General features: G+C 45.8%; 1 protein-coding gene across 6 annotated transcripts in view; it reads left to right on the top strand.

The window, feature by feature from the left end:
• Positions 1-7,650: 7,650 nt before the first annotated feature.
• Positions 7,651-19,151, top strand: part of Stk35 (serine/threonine kinase 35) — a 39,850-nt gene continuing 28,349 nt past the window's right edge. For all 6 annotated transcript variants that reach the window (XR_006149689.1, XR_006149688.1, XR_006149687.1 and 3 more), the window contains exons 1-2: positions 7,651-8,001; positions 8,556-9,156. Coding sequence is in view for 2 of the 6 variants with exons in the window: in XM_042694671.1 (XP_042550605.1) it covers positions 7,687-8,001; positions 8,556-9,156 (916 nt within the window). In the remaining 4 variants the exon portion in view is untranslated. The remainder of the gene's footprint in view (positions 8,002-8,555; positions 9,157-19,151) is intronic.

Below are 19,151 nucleotides of genomic sequence, written 5' to 3'. Positions count from 1 at the left end.
GCTTTATATTTGTGTACATTTGTTCAACCAGACTCCCCAGTAATTTATTTCCAATGTCCCAGTAGTTACAGAATTAAGTACTTTACCCTGCTGGTTCTGAACTGCAGTTATTTTTCCCCCAGATTGTAAACAATTCCCAAGAACTTAGCAACCAATTTTGTGCAGCAAATATCCAGATATATAGCTTGACCAGGAATTTTTATGACATTCCCATATGGGAGAGGAAGAAATACTGGAATTTCTCCTCCCTGCCTCCACCCTCCCCCACCTCCCACCCACCGTGGCCAATAGAGAGGAACATTTGAAATTAGAATTATTGGGGCTGGGAAGGTGGCTCAACAGTAGAGTGCTTGTCTTGCATGCACAAGGCCCTGGGTTCGATTCCTCAGTACCACATAGGCAGAAAAAGCTGGAAGTGGTGCTGTGGTTCAAGTGGTAGAGTGCTAGCTAGCCTTGAGCTGAATAGCAGAGAGATGAAAGCAAGAAAGAAATTAGAATCATCTACTAAATTTTGGAAACAGGGTGCGTGTATCTACATCCATCTCTGTCTTCTGTGACCCAGACGTTCATTTAAGGAACAAGAAGCCCTCTCTCATCCAGTGTTACCACCCTTTAGTGATACAGTAGGCCTAGCTACTCTCTAGACTCAGGTAGGAACATAGGACCAATGGTTGTTCCCCAGAAGCTGAACAGTGCCACCAAGCTGCCAGGCTGCTTCATTGATGGTTAAAGTCTGTGTACGTGTGTGTGTGTGTATGTGTGTGTGTGTGTGTGTGTGTATGTGTGTGTGTGCACTTAACTCAAGGGTAAGGACACTCTTCCTTAGTTTTTTCACACAAGGCTGGTGCTCTACTACTTGACACACAACTCTACTTTTTGGTGGTTAATTGAAGAAAGGCTCACAGACTTTTCTGCCCTGACTGACTTTGAAGTAGGGTCCTCAGATCTCAGCCTCCCAAGAGGCTAGGATTACAAACATAAGTCACCAGTGTCTGGGTTTATTTATTTATTTTTGCCATTCTTGGGCAAAGCCAGACCTAGGGCTTGAACTTAGGCCTGGGCACTGTCTCTGAGCTTCTTTTGCTCAAGGCTAGCATTTTATCACTTGAGCCACAGTGCCACTTCTGGCTTACTCTGTTTATGTGGTACTGAGGAATCAAACCTAGAACTTCATGCATGCTAGTCAAGCACTTTACCATTAAGCCAAATTCTCAGACCACCAATGTCTAATTTGTACTTTAGTTTCTGATCTCAAATTTAATCCAAATAGCAAACAAATGTTTAAGAGTTAGACAGTACTTCAAAGTTTGTAACAAAACCCCACTGGGTCCTGTCAATCCCATCTCAGAGGCAGTGACTTTAATTCTAACATAGCCTTTTTTCTTTTATTTTCTTTGAGACAAGGTCAGGCTGATCTTGAACATACAATCCTCCTACTGAGATTACGTGAGCACCTGACTGGCTAGTATCACTTCTTATTTTTCCTTTGTGTGTCCATAGGAAGACTTGTACTCAAGGCCTTGAGCTCACACTTGGCTTTTTCTGCTCCAGGCTAGCACTCTACCACTTGAGCCACACTTCTTTCAGCTCCTCCTCCCAACCCCCTCAAGTGGAGATAAGAGATTCATGGATTTTCCTGCTGAGGCTGGCTTCAAAAATTGAGATCCTCAGATTTCAGCCGAGTAACTAGAATTACAGGTGTGAGCCATAGGCACCCAGCCAGTATCACTTCTTAATCTTTAATTTTTATAAATAAACTCTCTCCAGTGTAAAAATAAAGATATAAGCTCTCTACTCAGCTTCATTTTCCCCTCTCCATTTTTCCTCCAAATAATTATAATTTTCTATTAAATTGATGTACTGTCCTATTATTTGCAATGGAATTGAAGCTGATGATGATTACAATGTTTTTCTTATAAATTGTCATTTCTTGGCTTTAATGATCACCTCATGTCTTATTTGCTTAGTTTCCTATGTAATGGCTGATTCTTCCCATAGTTCTTTGCTTGAACTCCAACCCAACATAATCCACTCAGTCTAGGAAAGGGCTAGTGTAAGGGGTGTGTGTGTGTGTGTGTGTGTGTGTGTGTGTGTGTGTGTGTGTGTGTGTGTGTGTGTGTGTGTGTGTGTGTGTGTGTGTGTGTGTGTGTGTGTGTGTGTGTGGCAGGAGGGGGGGTGGTGGACAGCAAGCTACATCAGTATTTCCCAGGCCTTGCTAGGAATACAAATTGTCAACTTCAACCCCAGATTAGGGAATGAACTGCTCTGGGGATGGGGCCCAGCAATCTGTGTTTAAGCAGCTCTCCAGGTAATGCTGATGACACTCAAACTCAAGGCCCTCAGGTGCCAGGGTCAGAAGAGCTTCCATATCAAACCTAAGGGTGGCTGGGTTCAATTCCAGGTGTCCCACTCCAGCATCAAGTAGCAATTTAGTCTTCCGGTTCATCAAATGGAGATCCTCCCCTCCCCTCCTCGCCGCTCCCCCCCCCCCCCCCCCAGTTGTTGTGGGCTGCTTGGCCTGAAGTGCTGGCCAGGCCGCTTGCCAGGCCCCGCCTTAATCCCCTCCTCATCCAACTTCAGCTACAGCCACAAGCTTGGCTCAAAGCTTGGTGCTTGACTTCGAACCCCTTCTCCCTCGACTTCTTCCTCTCTTCTAGTTTCTGAATCAGCACTTCAGTCTCCCCTGCTCTCCACAGTCTCCACTGCTTCCACATCTCCCTCCCCCCACAACCTTTCCCTCTCAGGCCAGAGCCTACCCTCTCCCCTCCCTTCCCTGGAAACCCTGCCCAGGACTGGCTGCTCCTGGGTGTTCTCAGCCCTGAGGTGAGGGGAGGAGGCTGGATTACCAACCCAAATCTCACCCTTTGGCTCTCTCTGAGCAATTCATAATATAATGGTAATTAGAGCTCTCTCATCTGTAAAGGGAGTGGCAATAGTGTCCTCCACCATTTACCTCAACACTTGGTAAGTGCTGGTAAGTGGAAACTACCGGGGCCCCCACTCTCTGTTCTCATTCCTTATTCTTCCCTTCCCCCACTAACTGAATTCTAGCCCCATTAGCTTCTTTGTATGTTAGGGCCTGTGCGTATGTTCTTCCAGTAGGTGAGCATTTGGCCACTTTTTTTTTGCTGGTCTTGGGTCTTGCACTCTGGGCTTGGGTGCTGTTCCTAAGCTCTTTTTGCTCAAGGCTAGCACTCCACCATTTGAGCTACAGGACCACTTCTAGCTTTTTCTGTGATTAATTGGAGATAAGGGTCTCACGGATTTACCTGCTGAGCTGGCTTCAGATCATGATCCTCAGATCTCAGCCTCCAGAGCAGGTAGGGATACAGGTGTAAGGCAGCATTTGGATATTGTTTTACTGAAATCCAGCCTCTAGCTGTGATCGTATAGTGGTTAGTACTCTGCGTTGTGAAATCCAGCCTCTTTCCAAGCCTTATGATCTGACATTCATGGGCTAATGTTATTGTGATCATAAATTTGATTGTTAGTTCAGACTCAAAGATGGTCATTTTATCAGCTCTAAAATTGCCTAGCACAATCAGGTGTTTGTGGCTCATACATGTAATCCCAGCTACTCAGGAGCTGAGATCCTGAAGATCACATTTTGAAGCCAACCTGGGCAGAAAAGTCCTGTATACTATCTCCGAAATAACCAACAAAAAGCAGGACTGATGGCATGGCTCACGTGGGAGAGTGCCAGTGTAACAAATGTAAGGCCCTAAGTTCAAACTCCAATACTGGAAGAAAGAAAAAAAATCAAGTGAGAAAAGGGGAGAGAGATACTCCTGGTCTCCTATACCCTAAGGAGCCAGGTAGAAAAAGTAGGGCTAAGCTGGTCAGCTTCTGAACAAAGACACATGTTTGTGGTGTTTGGGGTTGCTTTTTCACTTTTAATTGAACTGTATTATGGTATAACTTACATACAATGAAATTCCTTCACCTAGAATTTCCTTGTGGTTCAAGACAGTCAATTTCCTCCCTGAACATGATGCTGGTATGATCAGCCACCAAATGCTGTTTTCTCTAGATGTTATATTCATGGGAACATAGAGTGTGGATCTTTCCCCCATTTTGAGGTAAAGCTGTACATAAACTAAACCTATTAAAGGATACAATTTGAGGTGTTTTAACAATCCCCCTTAAAACTGTCCATTTTCCATGGCTGTCTTCCTACCCCTTAACTGATTTGCTTCTGTCACTACAAATGAGCCTGCCTGTACAACCCAAGAACTGTATCTAGAATCACGGGGAATGTGTTCTATTATGTTTGGCTTCGTTCACTCAGCATAATTCTTTTGATTCACTCATGCTGTTAAATATCAATAGTTCATTCCCTTTTTTTTTCATTGCATGCAAATATCACAATTTGTCCACTCACTTTTGATGAACACGGCAGTGTCCTACAGTCTGGAGCTCTTATAAGAAGAAGCCACTGTGGCTGGTTGCTGGTGGCTCACCCCTGTAATCCTAGCTATGCCGGAGGGGCAAAGCCAGCCAGGGCAGGAAAGTCCTGGAGACTCTTATCTCCCAGTTAACTATTACTCCCCTGCTCTCCAAAACAAAAAAGAGGAAGTGGAGCTGTGGGTCAAGTAGTAGAGTGCTAGCCTTGAGCTAAGGGATAGTGCCCAGGATCTGAGTCCAAGCACGGAGTATTGGCACAAAAAAAAAAAAAAAAAAAGGCAAGAAAAAAAGAGAGGAAGGAAGGAAGGAAGGAAGGAAGAGAGAGAGAAAGCAAGCAGCTGTTTGTAATTCATGGAAAGAGGCTTCAGGAAAAACTAAATCTTCCTATACCCAGGACTTGGATTTCTCAGCTACAGATTCATAGGAAGAACATTTTGTTTTGGTCTTAGCACTAATGTGATTTTCCAAACACCATTTCCCAATTGTCATAAAACTTTTTAAAGCAGGACTCATTAGTAAGTGCTCATCAGTAAGGACTCATCAGTAAGTGGGGAGAGAATCTAGTAAAAAACAGGGAATTAACTTCAAAATATCTTTCTGCAAGATAGTAGTTTAAAAAAAGGGGGATAGTGCAGGGGGAGCCATACCTTCAGTCTAGAGCTCTGGGAAACATCACCTTAGCCAATTAACATTACCAGTACTGGGGCAAGTCTATGTCATATGCTCCCTGATGTGAGGCACCAAGGACCTAACTTGTTCTAGTAGCATTTTGACCAGAAAGGCATGCTCTGAATATAGTCAGGAGAAAATATCAGACAAATCTAATGTTAGTGACACTTTACAGAACAACTTTCAAGTATACTCCAAAAAGGTCAAGGTCATGAAAGACAAAGGAAGGCTGAAGGACTAGCTGCCTTCCCTGATGAAAGGAAACTATAAAGACCTAGGAGGACTAAATACAAATGATCCGAATAAAATCCCAAAATAGTTATATAGGACATTATTGGGACAATTAGCAAACCTCAAATGTGTCATAATAAAATACCATTATTAAAAATTTGATTTTGATCATTGTACTGAGATTGCACAAGAAAATGTCCTTGTCAGTTGGGTGCTGGTGGCTCACACCTCTAATACTAGCTACTCAGGAGGCTGAGATTTGAGGATTTGAGGACTGTGGTTCAAAGCCAGCCCGGGGAAGAAAGTCCATGAGACTCTTGTCTCCAATAAACCAATAGAAAACTGGAAGTGGCACTGTGGCTCAGGTGGTAGAGTGCTAGCCTTGAGCTGAAGAGCTCAGGGACAGCACCCAGGCCCAGGTTAAAGCCCTATGACCAACCAAAAAAAAGAAAATATCCTTGTTCTTAGGAAATACATATCAAAATAATATAACGGGATAAATGGGTATGTCTGAAACTCTAAAATGACTTATAAAAAAGGATGTAGACATAGAAACACAATATATGTATGCACAGGACATGCACATATAGAGACTATACAAATTTAGCATAATCTATTAATTTGTTATTCTGGTTGAAAAGTATAGAGTCTATGCTAGTGGCTCAAGTCTGTAATCCTTGCTACGCAGGAGGATGAGATCTGGGGATCACCATTCGAAAACCAGTCAAGACAGGAAAGTCCATGAGATGCTGATCTGTAATTAACCACCTAAAAGAAGTAGAGTTGTGGCTCAAGTGGTAGAGTGCTAGTGTTGAGTGGAAAAGGCGAAAAGCTTCTAGGGCTTAAGTTCCAGCCCCAGTACCAGCACACACACACACACAATCAAAAGTTTGACCAAGCAGGCAAGATGAAACACAGCTGTCATCCCAGCTGTAGGCCTGTAATCCTAGCTACTCAGGAAGCTGAGATCTGAGGATCATGGTTTAAAGCCAGCCCAGGCAGACTCTTATCTTCAATAAACCACTAGAAAATCCTAAGTAGCGCTGTGGCTCAAGTGGTAGAGCATTAGCCTTGAGCTGAATAGCTGAGGGACAGAGCCCAGGCCCAGAGTTCAAGCCCCCATGACTGACAAAAAAAATTAACACAAAAAAACCACACCCAAAACTTAAAAAGGCTTCCTGACAATACTTTCAGAAATTGTTTCCTAACTCTCAAAACTGTGTTGGTGCATACACTCACACACACCAGTCCTGGGGCTTGAACCAGGGCCTGGGCCCTGTCCTGAGGTCTTTTGCTCAAAACTAGCACTCTACCACTTAAGCCATAACTCCACTTCCTACTTTTTTAGAGGTAGTTTATTGGAGTTAAGAGTGTCATGGACTTTTCTGCCTGAGTTGGCTTCAAACCATGATCCTCAGATCTCAGCCTCCAGAGTAGGTAGCTGTGAGCCTACCTGAGCCTATCCTTAAACTACGTTCTTTTTCTCGACTGTACTTAACCAAGGGCTAAAACCATTCTGAGCGTTTATTTGACAATAATCTCTAATGTTTATTGTGTGCAAAACCGACCCTGTTCCAAGTGCATTAACTGTGTAACTAACCTCTAAGGGAAGAAAGGCTTGGAGGGGGAGAGGGGGTTGATTTAATTTGCCTAAGACCACTCATTTGGTCTTGTCTCTCCCGGTGGCCAAGAACCTCAATCAAGGCAGAGACTGCCAGATCCACTGCGGCGATTTCTTCTTAAAACAGCTGAGGCGTTCAATCTGTATCTGTAGATTCAAGTCCTAAAGATTGGGCACCTACTAAACACTGTGAGGAACAGCAAAAAAAAAAAAAAAAAAAGGTCTTTTTTTTAATCCAGGCCTAAAAGGACACTGAGCACTCATCTCACACCTAATTTAGCTCATTTATTTGGTCCAATGAACCCCCTCAGTTCCGCCAGGGGAGGAAACTGAAGATTAAGGGCGGATCACTGGGTGGGATGTCAGGGAGTGAGGCTCCCAGGCACCAACAAGGAATCAATCAAACTGACCAATCCGGTCCCCCCCCTCCCGCCGGTGTTTATTAGGCGCCAGCTGGGGTGGGGGTGGGGGTGTTAGTTCACCCGCCGGTCAGGAGGAGAGGGGCCTGCGGCGGCGGACCGGGGACTCCCGGGATTTTGGCGCCTAATTTTTGTGAGTTGCGAATTCTCGCCGGTGATTGGATCCCCCGGGCGGGCGGCGGCGGCGTCCGGGCGGCGGCGCGGTGTGGCGCGGTGAGGGGCGGCGCGGCGGCGGCGGCGCGGTGCGGCCCTGCGCGGCGCCCCCCGGGTCGCGGCGGTTCCGTCGACCCCGGCCGGCCGCGGGGCTGCGCCCGTCGCCCGGTGGCGGCCTCCTGTCGGGGGATGGGCCACCAGGAGTCCCCGCTGACCCGAGCGGCGGCCCGAGGGGCCGCTTATATAAAGACGTTATGTAAAGGGCTCAGCTGGCGCGAACACGTGGAGGGCCACGGGAACCCGGACGCTCGGGCCTCCCCTGCCGGCGCCACGGCCGCAGCGGTTGCCCGCCGTACCCGGGCCGCCGCCGCCGCCGCCGCCGCCGCCGCCGCCGCCCCCGTTACCCGGTCGCTGAGAAGACCCCGACCCGCCGCGCATCAGCCCCCGGCGCGCCCTCCGGGAGGCCGACGACGCGCCGTCGCCAAGTGGAACCGCACCCGCCAGGTACGTTTGGAGGCCGGAGCCGGCGTGGCGCTCGGGGACGGCCGAGGGGGAACCGGCGGCCCCCGTCCTCCACCCGCTGCCCGCGGGGACTCGGGCTGGTCCGTTGGGCTCCGCTAGGACTCAGTGCGGTGGACTGTTTACACCCGGGAGGACGCACGGCGCGACGCGGGGTGGGGGGGCGGCCGGGCGCGCCCCGTCCGGGGCCGGCGGCCGGGCGGCCGGAACCTCTCGCGAGGGCCGCTTGGGTGTGAGCTCCGAAGGCGTCCGGTTCTCGTTGGCGTTGGTGTCGGAGCTATACCTGCCCGGAGCGCCGACGACCAAACGCCACCCGGCCTTGACTTCTCCTTCCGGTTCCCCCTCCGAGCCGCGGCCCGATGGTGCCGGCCGCCCCGCTCTCCCCGCCCCTCCGGCGTTCAACCCGCGGCGGTGGCTTCCGTCTTAAAGGGGCCGCGGCGGCGGCGGGAGGAGGAGGGGGCGGGGTGGGACGCTCCGTGGCCTGCTCTCCCGGCCTCCCCGCCTCGGCCTTGTGGTTTAACCGACTCTTTCACCCTCAGGTCACAATCCAAGGTCCCTTTCCTTCACGTTCCGAGGCCGGACGGAGGGATGAGGCAGGGGAGGCCCGGGCAGCGCCGTTGCTGCTCCCCTCGCCGTCCGAAGCCATGGAAACGGGGAAGGAGGACGGCGCCCGCAGAGGTACACAAAGCCCCGAGCGGAAAAGGCGAAGCCCAGTGCCGCGGGCGCCCAGCTCGAAGCTGAGGCCGGCGGCTGCGGCCCAGGCCATGGATCCCGTGGCGGGCGAGGCCCCGGGCGAGGCCTTCCTGGAACAACGACGGCCGGAGGGCGGCGGCGGGTCGGCGCGGCCTCGCTATAGCCTGTTGGCCGAAATCGGGCGCGGCAGCTACGGCGTGGTTTACGAGGCTGTGGCCGGACGCAGCGGGGCCCGGGTGGCGGTCAAGAAGATCCGCTGCGATGCCCCGGAGAACGTGGAACTGGCCCTGGCTGAATTCTGGGCCCTGACCAGCCTCAAGAGACGCCACCAGAACGTCGTGCAGTTTGAGGAGTGCGTCCTGCAACGCAATGGGCTAGCCCAGCGCATGAGTCACGGCAACAAGAGCTCCCAGCTGTACCTGCGTCTGGTGGAGACCTCCCTCAAAGGTAGGAGTCCCACCCGCCCGGCCCGGACCGTCCCCAGGTTCCCCTCCACCAGGGTCCCCGTCCTGTCACCGTCACCCCGGGCGGTGACACACCCTCCTCAGTCCGGCTTTTTGGCGCCCTCCGGGTCTATTCAAAAGGACTCCTGTTCAGTTCCGTCCCCAAGTGTCGGCTGGCATTTTCATAACAAGAGCTTTACTTAAATGAAGCTCGCCATTATTTTAGTGAGTCGCGGTGTCCCGGTGAGCCTTTATTAAATGCCGAAGGTGGTGAGGAAGCCGCCCAAGTGGACTCTTAAAGTTGGCTGAAATAGGTCTCTTCTCTTTCCCTCAAATAAACAAAAAGAAACTTTACCCACCCACTCTCTTCTGCGGTTTGTTTTCTGAGTTTTCCAGGCATATCCTCCATCTCCACCCGCCAAAACTGGTGCATTCTAATCTGTGATATCCTCTGAGGATATCATCTATAGGGCAGTCAAGTAAACCGGTTGGTTTTCTGGCTTAGACCTCTGGGGTGAATCCTCTACAGGTGGGTCTAAAGTTGTCCTGGAACAAAAAAACTAACTTCTTTTCCCACCTTTTCGCATTCTAATCCTTTTTTTTTTTCTTAATCCTCTGAGGCTGGCAGAGAAGTGGTTTTACTTATGAAGAATTGGTGCTCCTTGAGGCAAAGGGGTTTGAAGTCCTAAGATAACAAGTAGCTAAGAATCTCTTCAGAGAGGAGAGGGGACTAAAATAAGTCATAGGTTAGAGAATCCAAAAGGAAAATGATTCTGTGTCCCAGCTTTGGTGTGAGTGCTGGATTACTTTTTGGTAAAAAGTAAGTTTTGTGTTCTTTCTATAACTAGAGAAACTTAAGGCTTAGAGGTGAACAAATATATCTTGAAGGTTAATCAGCTTAAAGGGAAGTCAGACTCCTAATTCCTGAAGTACATCTCCTAGCTTAAGTGATGAGAACCCAGATCAGTCTTTCTTGAAGCCTGGATCCTCTCACAGTAATGCTTCTCTCCCTATCTCATGATGGACTTTTGAGAATGGATAAGAGTAGGATTGGATAGGGTTGTATGAATCTGGGACCATTTCCCAACTTTGTTGTAAGAGTCCCACACACCTATCGCAAGTTTCAATTGTTTGACAGTTGGATAGTTCATCTGTATCGCCTTGGGCCCTTTTCCAGAGTCGACATCTTCATGCCCATAGGTGAAAACTGAGCATCCTTCCTGAGTGAATGTTTTTTGTTTTGAAAACAACCCGAAGAGATCATCAAACCTTGCCTATTTTAGACATTTATTACTTATTTCCTAGTCCATTTGTTCTTGCCTATCTTCTGTTAATAAATGGTCTGATGGCCTTGGGAAGTATGAATTTGCTTAGCCAAACACTTGGAGTTTTAGTTCATCTATGCCAGTCTTGAAGTTTTGGTGCAGTTTACAGTCCTTGCTTACTACCCCAGTGTAGAAATTTACATATACATTTTACTTAGGGAAATTTCCCAGTAAATAGTGATAGCATAGTATAGTGGGTAAGACCATGGACTTGGCAATTTGCCCTCAGTCTTGGCATGTCCTGAACTGAATGATGGAGGATGGGGGGTAAGTTTAAAGCCTGTAAGGAGCATGCCTTTCTTGGAAGATAGGAGTACCTGAGTCATAGGGTTGCTGTGCACATGAGGAATGTCAATAATGCTCTAGATAAGGAGGAAATCACTGCCTCTCAATTCAGAATCTTTTTCTACCTTTTGAAATTCCACTTCAGGTTAAATTTCAGTTTCAAACTTCATTGGAAGGTGGAAAAACCATGTCCTGTTTCCTGTGTTGTCAGCAGTAACATGTTGATGACAACACTGTGTTTATTCTCAGCCTCCCTTTGAGAAGTAAAACCAGAGAAATGAACATTTTTCCTATAGACCACATTCTAAATAGTGTTCTTTCAAAATACTGAAGTCTTCCAAATATTTAAGCATCTGTATTACCTGAGATAATGCAATGGAGAAATGTGTATGCTCTGTGCTTATGAAAGTGATTGTCATCAGTCAGGCTTAATATCAATTTAGCAAGTAGCAAGAGGTAATTGTCTTTTGCTTGCTAATATTAAAGTGAAGACTAGATTTAAATTAAATTTTTCTGATTGCTGCTTCCACAGTTTAAGTCTTGATCCTGTCCATCCAGGGCCTTGATTTGGTACAAACTTTATAGCATGCAGATAGTGTCAGTTCTAAGATGGAAGAAATTTTAGGATAATCTGGCTTTGCTCTTCTAAAATAGAAAAGTTTTTGCAGCCACCCTTTTTTCTCATATCTTGAATTTAGAATGATTTTGAAATACGCCAAATCTGCCTTGAAGTGTCAGGCATACACTTTGTACTGTTTCTGTGGTAGTACTTGGAGATGAAGGAAAGAAATAAAACGATGCACTTTTTGAACTTTTCAACACTCTAGCAAACCTAAATGGTCATCAAAGTCACTGGAGGAAATGGCAGGTTAGCTCACTATCTCTGTTGTCTTTGTACAGAATTAAGAGGAATCTCAGATTGTGGCAGATAAAATGGATGTGCAAGAGGAGTGCCTGGGTGGAAATTGGCAGAGAAGATGACAAAGTGACATCTGTTTCACTGTTAGATCAACAGGGTTATTTTCTCTTTGTTAACATTTCAACTTGCTGGTGAATACACAGAATGTATTTCTATAATCTCAAGAAATGACTTTTGGGCTGGGAAGGTGGCTCAGTGGTAGAGCGCTTGCCTTGCATGCATGAGGCCCTGGGTTCGATTCCTTAGCACCACATAAGCAAAAAGAAAAAAGCACGGAAGTGGCGCTGTGGCTCAAGTGGTAGAGCGCTAGCCTTGAGCTGAAGAGCTGAGGGACAGCGCCCAGACCCAGAGTTCAGGCCCCACGACCGGACCCCCCCCCAAAAAAAAAAAAAAAAAAAGAAATCACTTGATGGGCTGGGAAGGTGGCTCAGTAGTAGAGTGCTTGCCTTGCATACATGAGGCCCTGGGTTCACTTCCTTAGCACCACATAAGCAGAGAAGCGGCACTGTGTCAAGTGGTAGAATGCTAGCCTTGAGCTGAAGAGCTAAGGGACAGCACCCAGGCCCAGAGTTCAGGCCCCATGACTGACAAGAAAAACCCCAACAACAACAAAAAAAAGAAAGAAAAGAAATCACTTGATGTATATATAAAAAAAAAAAATCTTAAGACATTGTTCTTGGTTTTAGGCTACTTTTATAAATTTCTATGCATCACATCTTGTATAAGCATAGCTCAAATAAATATTGTGTTTCTACCCAGAGCACAGTACAGACCAAAGAGATCTTAGATATCTGAGCTGGGCTGCTTTTCCAAGGAGGAAACAAGAGTCCAGAAAACAGAGAGGTCTTATCCCAAATAAGTTAGAAGAACCCAAACAATCTCCAGGGCTATGCAAAGACATGAATGATTCTGTAAATTATTTGGTTGAGTGGTTAGTGCCTGTGTCTATAACTTGGAAGTACCTTTCACATAATGCTTAACACATTTGAGGTGAATAAAGGCCATTAGCCTTTGCTTTTCTTTGCTTATTTTCCATTGTTAAAAAGACCCTGTTCTGAATATACACCTAAAACAAAGTGCTAGGTCATATAGAAGACACCAGGTAAGTTTGACTCGATTTCAGAAATTCTCTTCCTCTAAATCCTTCAGATAAAGAAGGACCCCCCTCCCATTTCTCCTCCCCTCCCTAAAAAAAAGAAAAAGAGAAATCTGGCTACTCAAGGTTCATAAAACCAGATAATGGAAAACCTTGTCCTCTACTTGGTAAGATTCTGCTTCTGCCTTTCAACTTTGTATACTGTGCTCAGAATGCCTCCAGTGGCTTGGGATGGGTTAGAACTTAGGTCCTTGCCTGTGCACCATTACTAAGTGACCACTGTGAGCCACATTACTGTAGTAGAAGGGACTTCTGCTTTGGGAGAGCTATGCATATGCCCAGGTGAACAATAATACAGGATCAGGAGTTGGGGCATCCTAGAAAATAGGTTTCAACTAAAATTTAGTTGGGGGCAAGGAGAAACAGAACAAAAGTAGTTGAAGTCTGAACTAGATGGGGGTAGATTAGAGTCCTGGCATTGGATTGGTTATCAGCTTGCAGCCCCTTCCAGGCTGCTCAGGGCTCAGTACAGGCCCGCCACCCCTTACCCAAGCTCTTAGAACACGTCTGAATTCTAGTACAGTGGGGGCCCACAGTCTATAGACCCCATCAGGTGGGTGGTTATATTTTGGCATCAGAGATAGAAGAGGGGCTGGGTTGCGGGGGGGGGGGGGGGGGTGGGGGGGGGGAGGAGGGAGCAGAGGGGGTATGTGTGGGGGAACCTCCAAGCTATTGGGATATAATACAACACAGGATTTGGAGTTGAAAGGTATTAGTATCAGTTTCACCCAGTCAAGAACTAAAACTAGCTGAGTGTTATGTGTAAGGTGCTATTTGAAAGACTTTGTACCTGTAACTTAGCCCTCGCAACCATCTTTTGAAGTCAGTCCTACAATTACAAATGAGGCTGCTGAGGTTAATGAAATTGCTTAGGTTAAAATCTGTGAGCAGATAACCAGGATTCAAGCATAGTCATTCTAACTTAAATCTTCCAGCGTAACCACTATGGGCATATTTGGGAGAGGTGGTTTTGGCTCTGGGTTGTTTTTTCTTAGTTCTTTACTCAGAAACTAATGACTACTGTTAGTGTTTAATTATGTATTAATCTGTATTGTGGCACCGATTAATTTCTGTTGGTGCTGTCTTTGAATCCCAGCTGCATGGTCTCCGTACCTGCTTTTTAGTCTACTCTCGAATGTCTTGGGGCAACTGTTCGGATTTCTCTTCTGCTGACTGCTTTCCTTCTTTGTGCATTGGGGCTTTTAAGGTACCAGCCCCAGGAGATACAAACAAACCTTACTTAATTGAGTATTGGCTAATTGGGGTTGCATTGGGTGAGGCCTTTTATAGTGTAAACTCCAAGGGAGTGCTTAGCTTTCTAGTAGAACTTAAGTTCACCTTGAATTTGGCCTTTGATAGTATCTTTATGGCTAGAACCCCTCCCCTCTCCAAAAAAAAGGACACACATTCTAGATCCTGACCTCCTTGTCTTTAATTTACATATTATGCATGCCCTTTTGTTAGTATACACAGGCTTCTTCTGCAACACAAAACAGAAGCCAATTAGTTAAGAGGCAAGGCAGCTGTAGAGAAAATTTTTATTACCAAAACTGTATTAGTGATCAGAAGGTGGAAGACCATCCTCCTAATCATCTCCCCAGGAAGCTGACTTAGGTGCCCTGTGTAGAGATGTAATAGTCACAGACTGGTGGGACCTCTCAGGTGGAAGTTTGTGGCCAGATGATGCTTATCTGGGCTTGATCTAGTTCTGAGGCAATTTTCAGTTCTGCAAAGCCCTAGAATTAAGATCATTATTTCCTCTGAGTATTCTTGTCACTAATTAATTTGCCCAAGTGCAGGTCATATTGCCTCATAGACAGGCAAAAGGGGTAGATGGCCCTGAGCCCCTATTGCAGATCACTAGACTCTAGGTAATGAAAGAAATCTTAATAATTAATTATTGTGGAACACCAGTGTCAGGTGAGGTTAACCAGGAGTCAGGCAGAGATCTGGTCTTGGTGTTTAAACTTTGATTCTTAGCTTATTTTGTCTATTACTGAATACCTGTCCTCATGTTTGTACTGTGGGGAACCCTAAGACTGGATTCTATTTTACCACAAGTGCCTAGGCTAATGGAGAGGATGGTTATGGTAAAGAGATGTGACCTTGATACAGCCGGTGAGAGATGTGGACTCATGGAAAGGAAGGATGGATTGATGAGTCAGGAATGATTGTGGCCTAAGCTGAGGCTTAGGTGTTGAATGAGGCCCATTGCACATGAACAAATGCTTGACCCAGGCTGCCATGGGTCTCTTTGCTTTCTACCTGGCTAGTAAAACCCATGTTTTAACTAGACTGTTGGGAATGTTCCAAGTAGAAGTAGTAGCAGTTAGGATCTTAGTGTTTTTTATGTTCATTCTCTCATTTAATCTTTTGTTCTGAGAAGCCAGTGGATTTGTAATTATATGTTACAAAAGAAAAATCCAGGTCAAGCATATTGACTAGTTAACACTAGTGAAGGATGGAGCTCTAGATTTAGTTAGATGCTCTTTCCAGCTTCTGTATTGTTGCACTCAGTCTTGGGACCATTGGCCGTAATGGATGGCTTCTAGTGGTGCGCAGAGACATGAGCATGACTAATACTCAGTGTTGTCTGCTCTGGTGTCCAGGCACTACACGTAAGTGTTCTAGCTGACACAGTCAAACTTAGTGATATCTATGTTTCATCCCTGTTTATGGAGAATGAAATAGGATCTTGGATCATAGCTGTGTAAGGGATGGGGGTAGAGGGACAATGTTGAGCCAAGCCCTGTCCTTTATTCTGGGCTTCTGCTTATTATTTATTGGCCTCTGGAGGACACAGTATTTTACTGGCAGCCATTGTAACAGATCTATTTGACTAATCTTAAGAATCACTTTGGACACATCTTGTAGTATGGACATGTTAACCAGACCTTTAATGTAAAGACACACCTTAAATCTTTGAGACTAGGATCATGAGTTAGTTTATATACTCCTTTTTTTTTGGAAGGCATACAGCCATGTGGGTCCTTGTCTTCCATCTATCAGGACTGATCTTCTAGACAGTTCTTTAAGTGCAAAACAAAAATAGAAGTAGTCTTATTCACACTTCATTTTTATAGGTTTTCTCTAATCCTTTCTTAAGCATAATTTAATGAGATTTTTCCATTGTTTTTCCTTTTTCACATTAAACTTTGCTTATGATGGGTTGCATGAACTTCTCTGTTGGCTTTTTTTTTTTTGGTCAGTCATGGGGCTTGAACTCTGGGCTTAGGCACTATCCCTGCACTCTTAAAGTGTAACACGGCTCTTTAAAACATTTCACCAAGTAGAAATACTACAACAGAATGTTAACATCCATAGGTAATTACATTCTTTCCAGGCTTTTCCTTTTATCTGTGCTGTATGAAGAAATATTTTGAGGTGGTTTGGGTGTTTAGTGTGTCTTTCATTAGTAGTGGTTTTTTGTTTTGTCTTTTGGGGACATTTAGAATAGGTTCCTGGAGTGGGACTAGTTTTTTTTCTTTTTTTCCTTTCTTTTCTTGGTGCCAGTCTTACAGCTTGAACTCAGGGCCTGGGCAGTTGTCCCTGAGCTTTTGCACTCAAAGTTGGTGCTCTACTAACTAAGCCGTAGGTCCATTTCTGGGCTTTTGGTGGTTAATTGGAAATATGAATCTCTCAGACTTCTGCCCCTGCTGGTTTAGAACCGAGATTCTCAGATGTCAGCCTCCTGAGTAGCTAGGATTATAGGCATGAGCCAGCTTGAACTAATTTTTTTTTTTTTTTGGTCGATCGTGGGCTTGAACTCTGGGCCTGGACACTGTCCCTGAGCTCTTCAGCTCAAGGCAAGCATTCAAGTCACAGCACCACTTTTCAGTTTTCTGGTTGTTAATTGGAGATAAGAGTCTCATGGACTTTCCTGCCGGGGCTGGCTTTGAACTGCAATCTTCACATCTCAGCCTCCTGAGTAGCTAGGATTACAGCATGAGCCACTAGCGCCCCAGTGAACTAAGCATTCTTAAGACTTGTGATATATACTGTTGAATTGCTGTCATCTTAGCAATTGAAGTCAAAATCTACTTCTGAGAAAAGTGTTGTGTAGCCGGACGGTGGACCCCAGGGACTTTGAACATTGAACTCCTTGGAGTGTACATAAATAACAGTCTGCTTGTAAGAAGCTTTTGCCAGAGAAGGAAATAGAACATCCAGGGAGAAATTGCTGCCGGTACCAAGATGATCCTGGTGAGCACCCAGGTTCTGCTCCCAGCTACTTGTGTCATTCTTTGGAGCCTCTGCCTTCTCCCCTGAAAGGATAGGAGTTTGGAGTGGAGAAGATTGGGTCAGATACTCTGAATTATTCCTTTACAGCATATTCTGGTATATAAACTGACTAAGTTCTATTGATCCTAAGCCATCAAGCCTTTCTCTTGATTGCTGTTTGCCTCCTCTTTGATCATTCCTGGTTGCAGAACTCCTATTAAGTTCTCAGCTCCTCATCTGTCTTTTGGCTCATCAACCTCCAGAGGGAACTCAACTAACCCATACTCATGGTTTTACATGGTAATATCATAGTGTCATCCATAGTCTGTCAGACTATGTAAAGGGTAAGTTTAAGATCAGTGCCTCCATAGATAATGTATAGTAAGTGGACGGGGGACTTTTGAGTGTTTCTGTTGCTCACTGCCTGCTTACAGGCATACTCCTCTGTGATTCCTCTGGGCTACCTGGTCCCAGGTTGCTTGGTTTCTGAGCCCATGAGGCTTGATTGGAATTGGAGTTAACTGGAAGCTGGATAGCTCACTTCTAAAAGAGATGTAGGAATAGCCTTCTATAAATCCAGAGTATTTTGTGTGTCTTGTCAGAAGGTACTTGCTTTTCCAGGGCTCATACTGCTCGTACAGTTTACTGTTACAGTCAGGTGGAGCTTGCTGGCTTTCTTTCTCCATAAAGTGGCTGCTTTTTTGTTTGTTTTTAAAGCATCAGGGATTAAGCCCCAGCTCTTCTACATGTTGGGCAAGTGCTTTACCACTGAGCTACATCTCCAGTCATTTTTATTTTGATGCAGGTCTCTCTGTGTTGCCTAGGGTGGAATTGAGCTTGTAATCCTCCTGTTTCAGCCTACCCAATAAAGACTTACAGGCATGCACCACCATACCTTTCAGCAGGCCACGTTTTAATGGAAGACATCACTATGTATTTCCATGAGTAATGGTAATGCTCATAGAGTCTGGTTTTGAGGTATTGTTTAGTATATCTGTCTCCCTGCAAACTGCAATATGGGAAATGCTTGGAAATGCAGAATTTATTTTAAGTTCACCTACACATCAGACTTGAGGGTAAGGGAGTAGAACTGTCCAAAAGTAAACCTGCCTCTTTAATCAGTCAGCCCTCTGTCAATTGAATAACAGCATGGTCTGCTTGAAAGATTTGGTTGTGGAAGCTCAGATACCACCTTCATGGCCTGTGGCTGTCCTTTCTTTTTTTTTTTTCTTTTTTGTCTGTTGGGGACTTGAACTCTGAGCCTGAGCTCTGTCCCTCAGCTCTTCAGCTCAAGGTAGCGCTCTACCACTTGAGCCACAGCGCCACTTCCAGTTTTCTGAGTGGTTTATTGGAGGCAAGAGTCTCACCGACTTTTCCTGCCCAGGCTGGCTTTGAACCATGATCCTCAGATCTCAGCGTCCTCAGTAGCTAGGAGTACAGGCGTGAGCCGCCATTGCCTGGCTGGCTGTCCCTTCTGAGCAGGTTACTTAACCTCCTTAACTTCTTTCACACTTGATTTTCCAATCTATAAAATAGGCTGTAATGAGCTTATACAGTTGTGCCTGAAAACTGGTGAGCTCTCACATCCTTATCACCTCTTCTAAATAACACCCTCCTTCTGTGTCTCTCTGGAAAGGAAACTAGATTTTTAACTCTGACTATAAATCTTTGATTGTATATATGTGTTGCTGGGCTAAAATCAATCACCTGACCTCCATCAGCCCCTACTCTGGTGGCTCAAAGTGACTTTTGGGTCTTAGGAGTGAGGGTGGTTGGAACCAGCATTTCAGTGATAAACTATCCCAGGTAGTTTGATCATTTTCCCCTCCCCAGTGTATACTTCCCTCTGGGAAGGCAGAAAGTCAAAAAAGAAATCTAACCCCTACCTTGAAAATTGCAAAATGTGCTAGCATTTCTCAGGGTTAAAGAGTTAAGCCAAGAGTAGCTGACCAGAATGTCTGCTATTAGTTATAAAACTTGAATACAGTTTTAAGACCATGACCTTGGCTGTTCAGAAGAGGGAAGCTACTTGGGCAGTCAGGCTAGCATAAAGTAGATTGCCCTTCAGGCTGGCCTTACAGTGTACATTCAGT

Source organism: Dipodomys spectabilis, unplaced genomic scaffold (genome assembly GCF_019054845.1).
Source record: "Dipodomys spectabilis isolate Male_0828 unplaced genomic scaffold, ASM1905484v1 ptg000175l, whole genome shotgun sequence".
Lineage (NCBI taxonomy): Eukaryota > Metazoa > Chordata > Mammalia > Rodentia > Heteromyidae > Dipodomys > Dipodomys spectabilis.
Note: the sequence above shows the minus strand (reverse complement) of the source record. Positions and strands in the feature narration are given on the sequence as shown.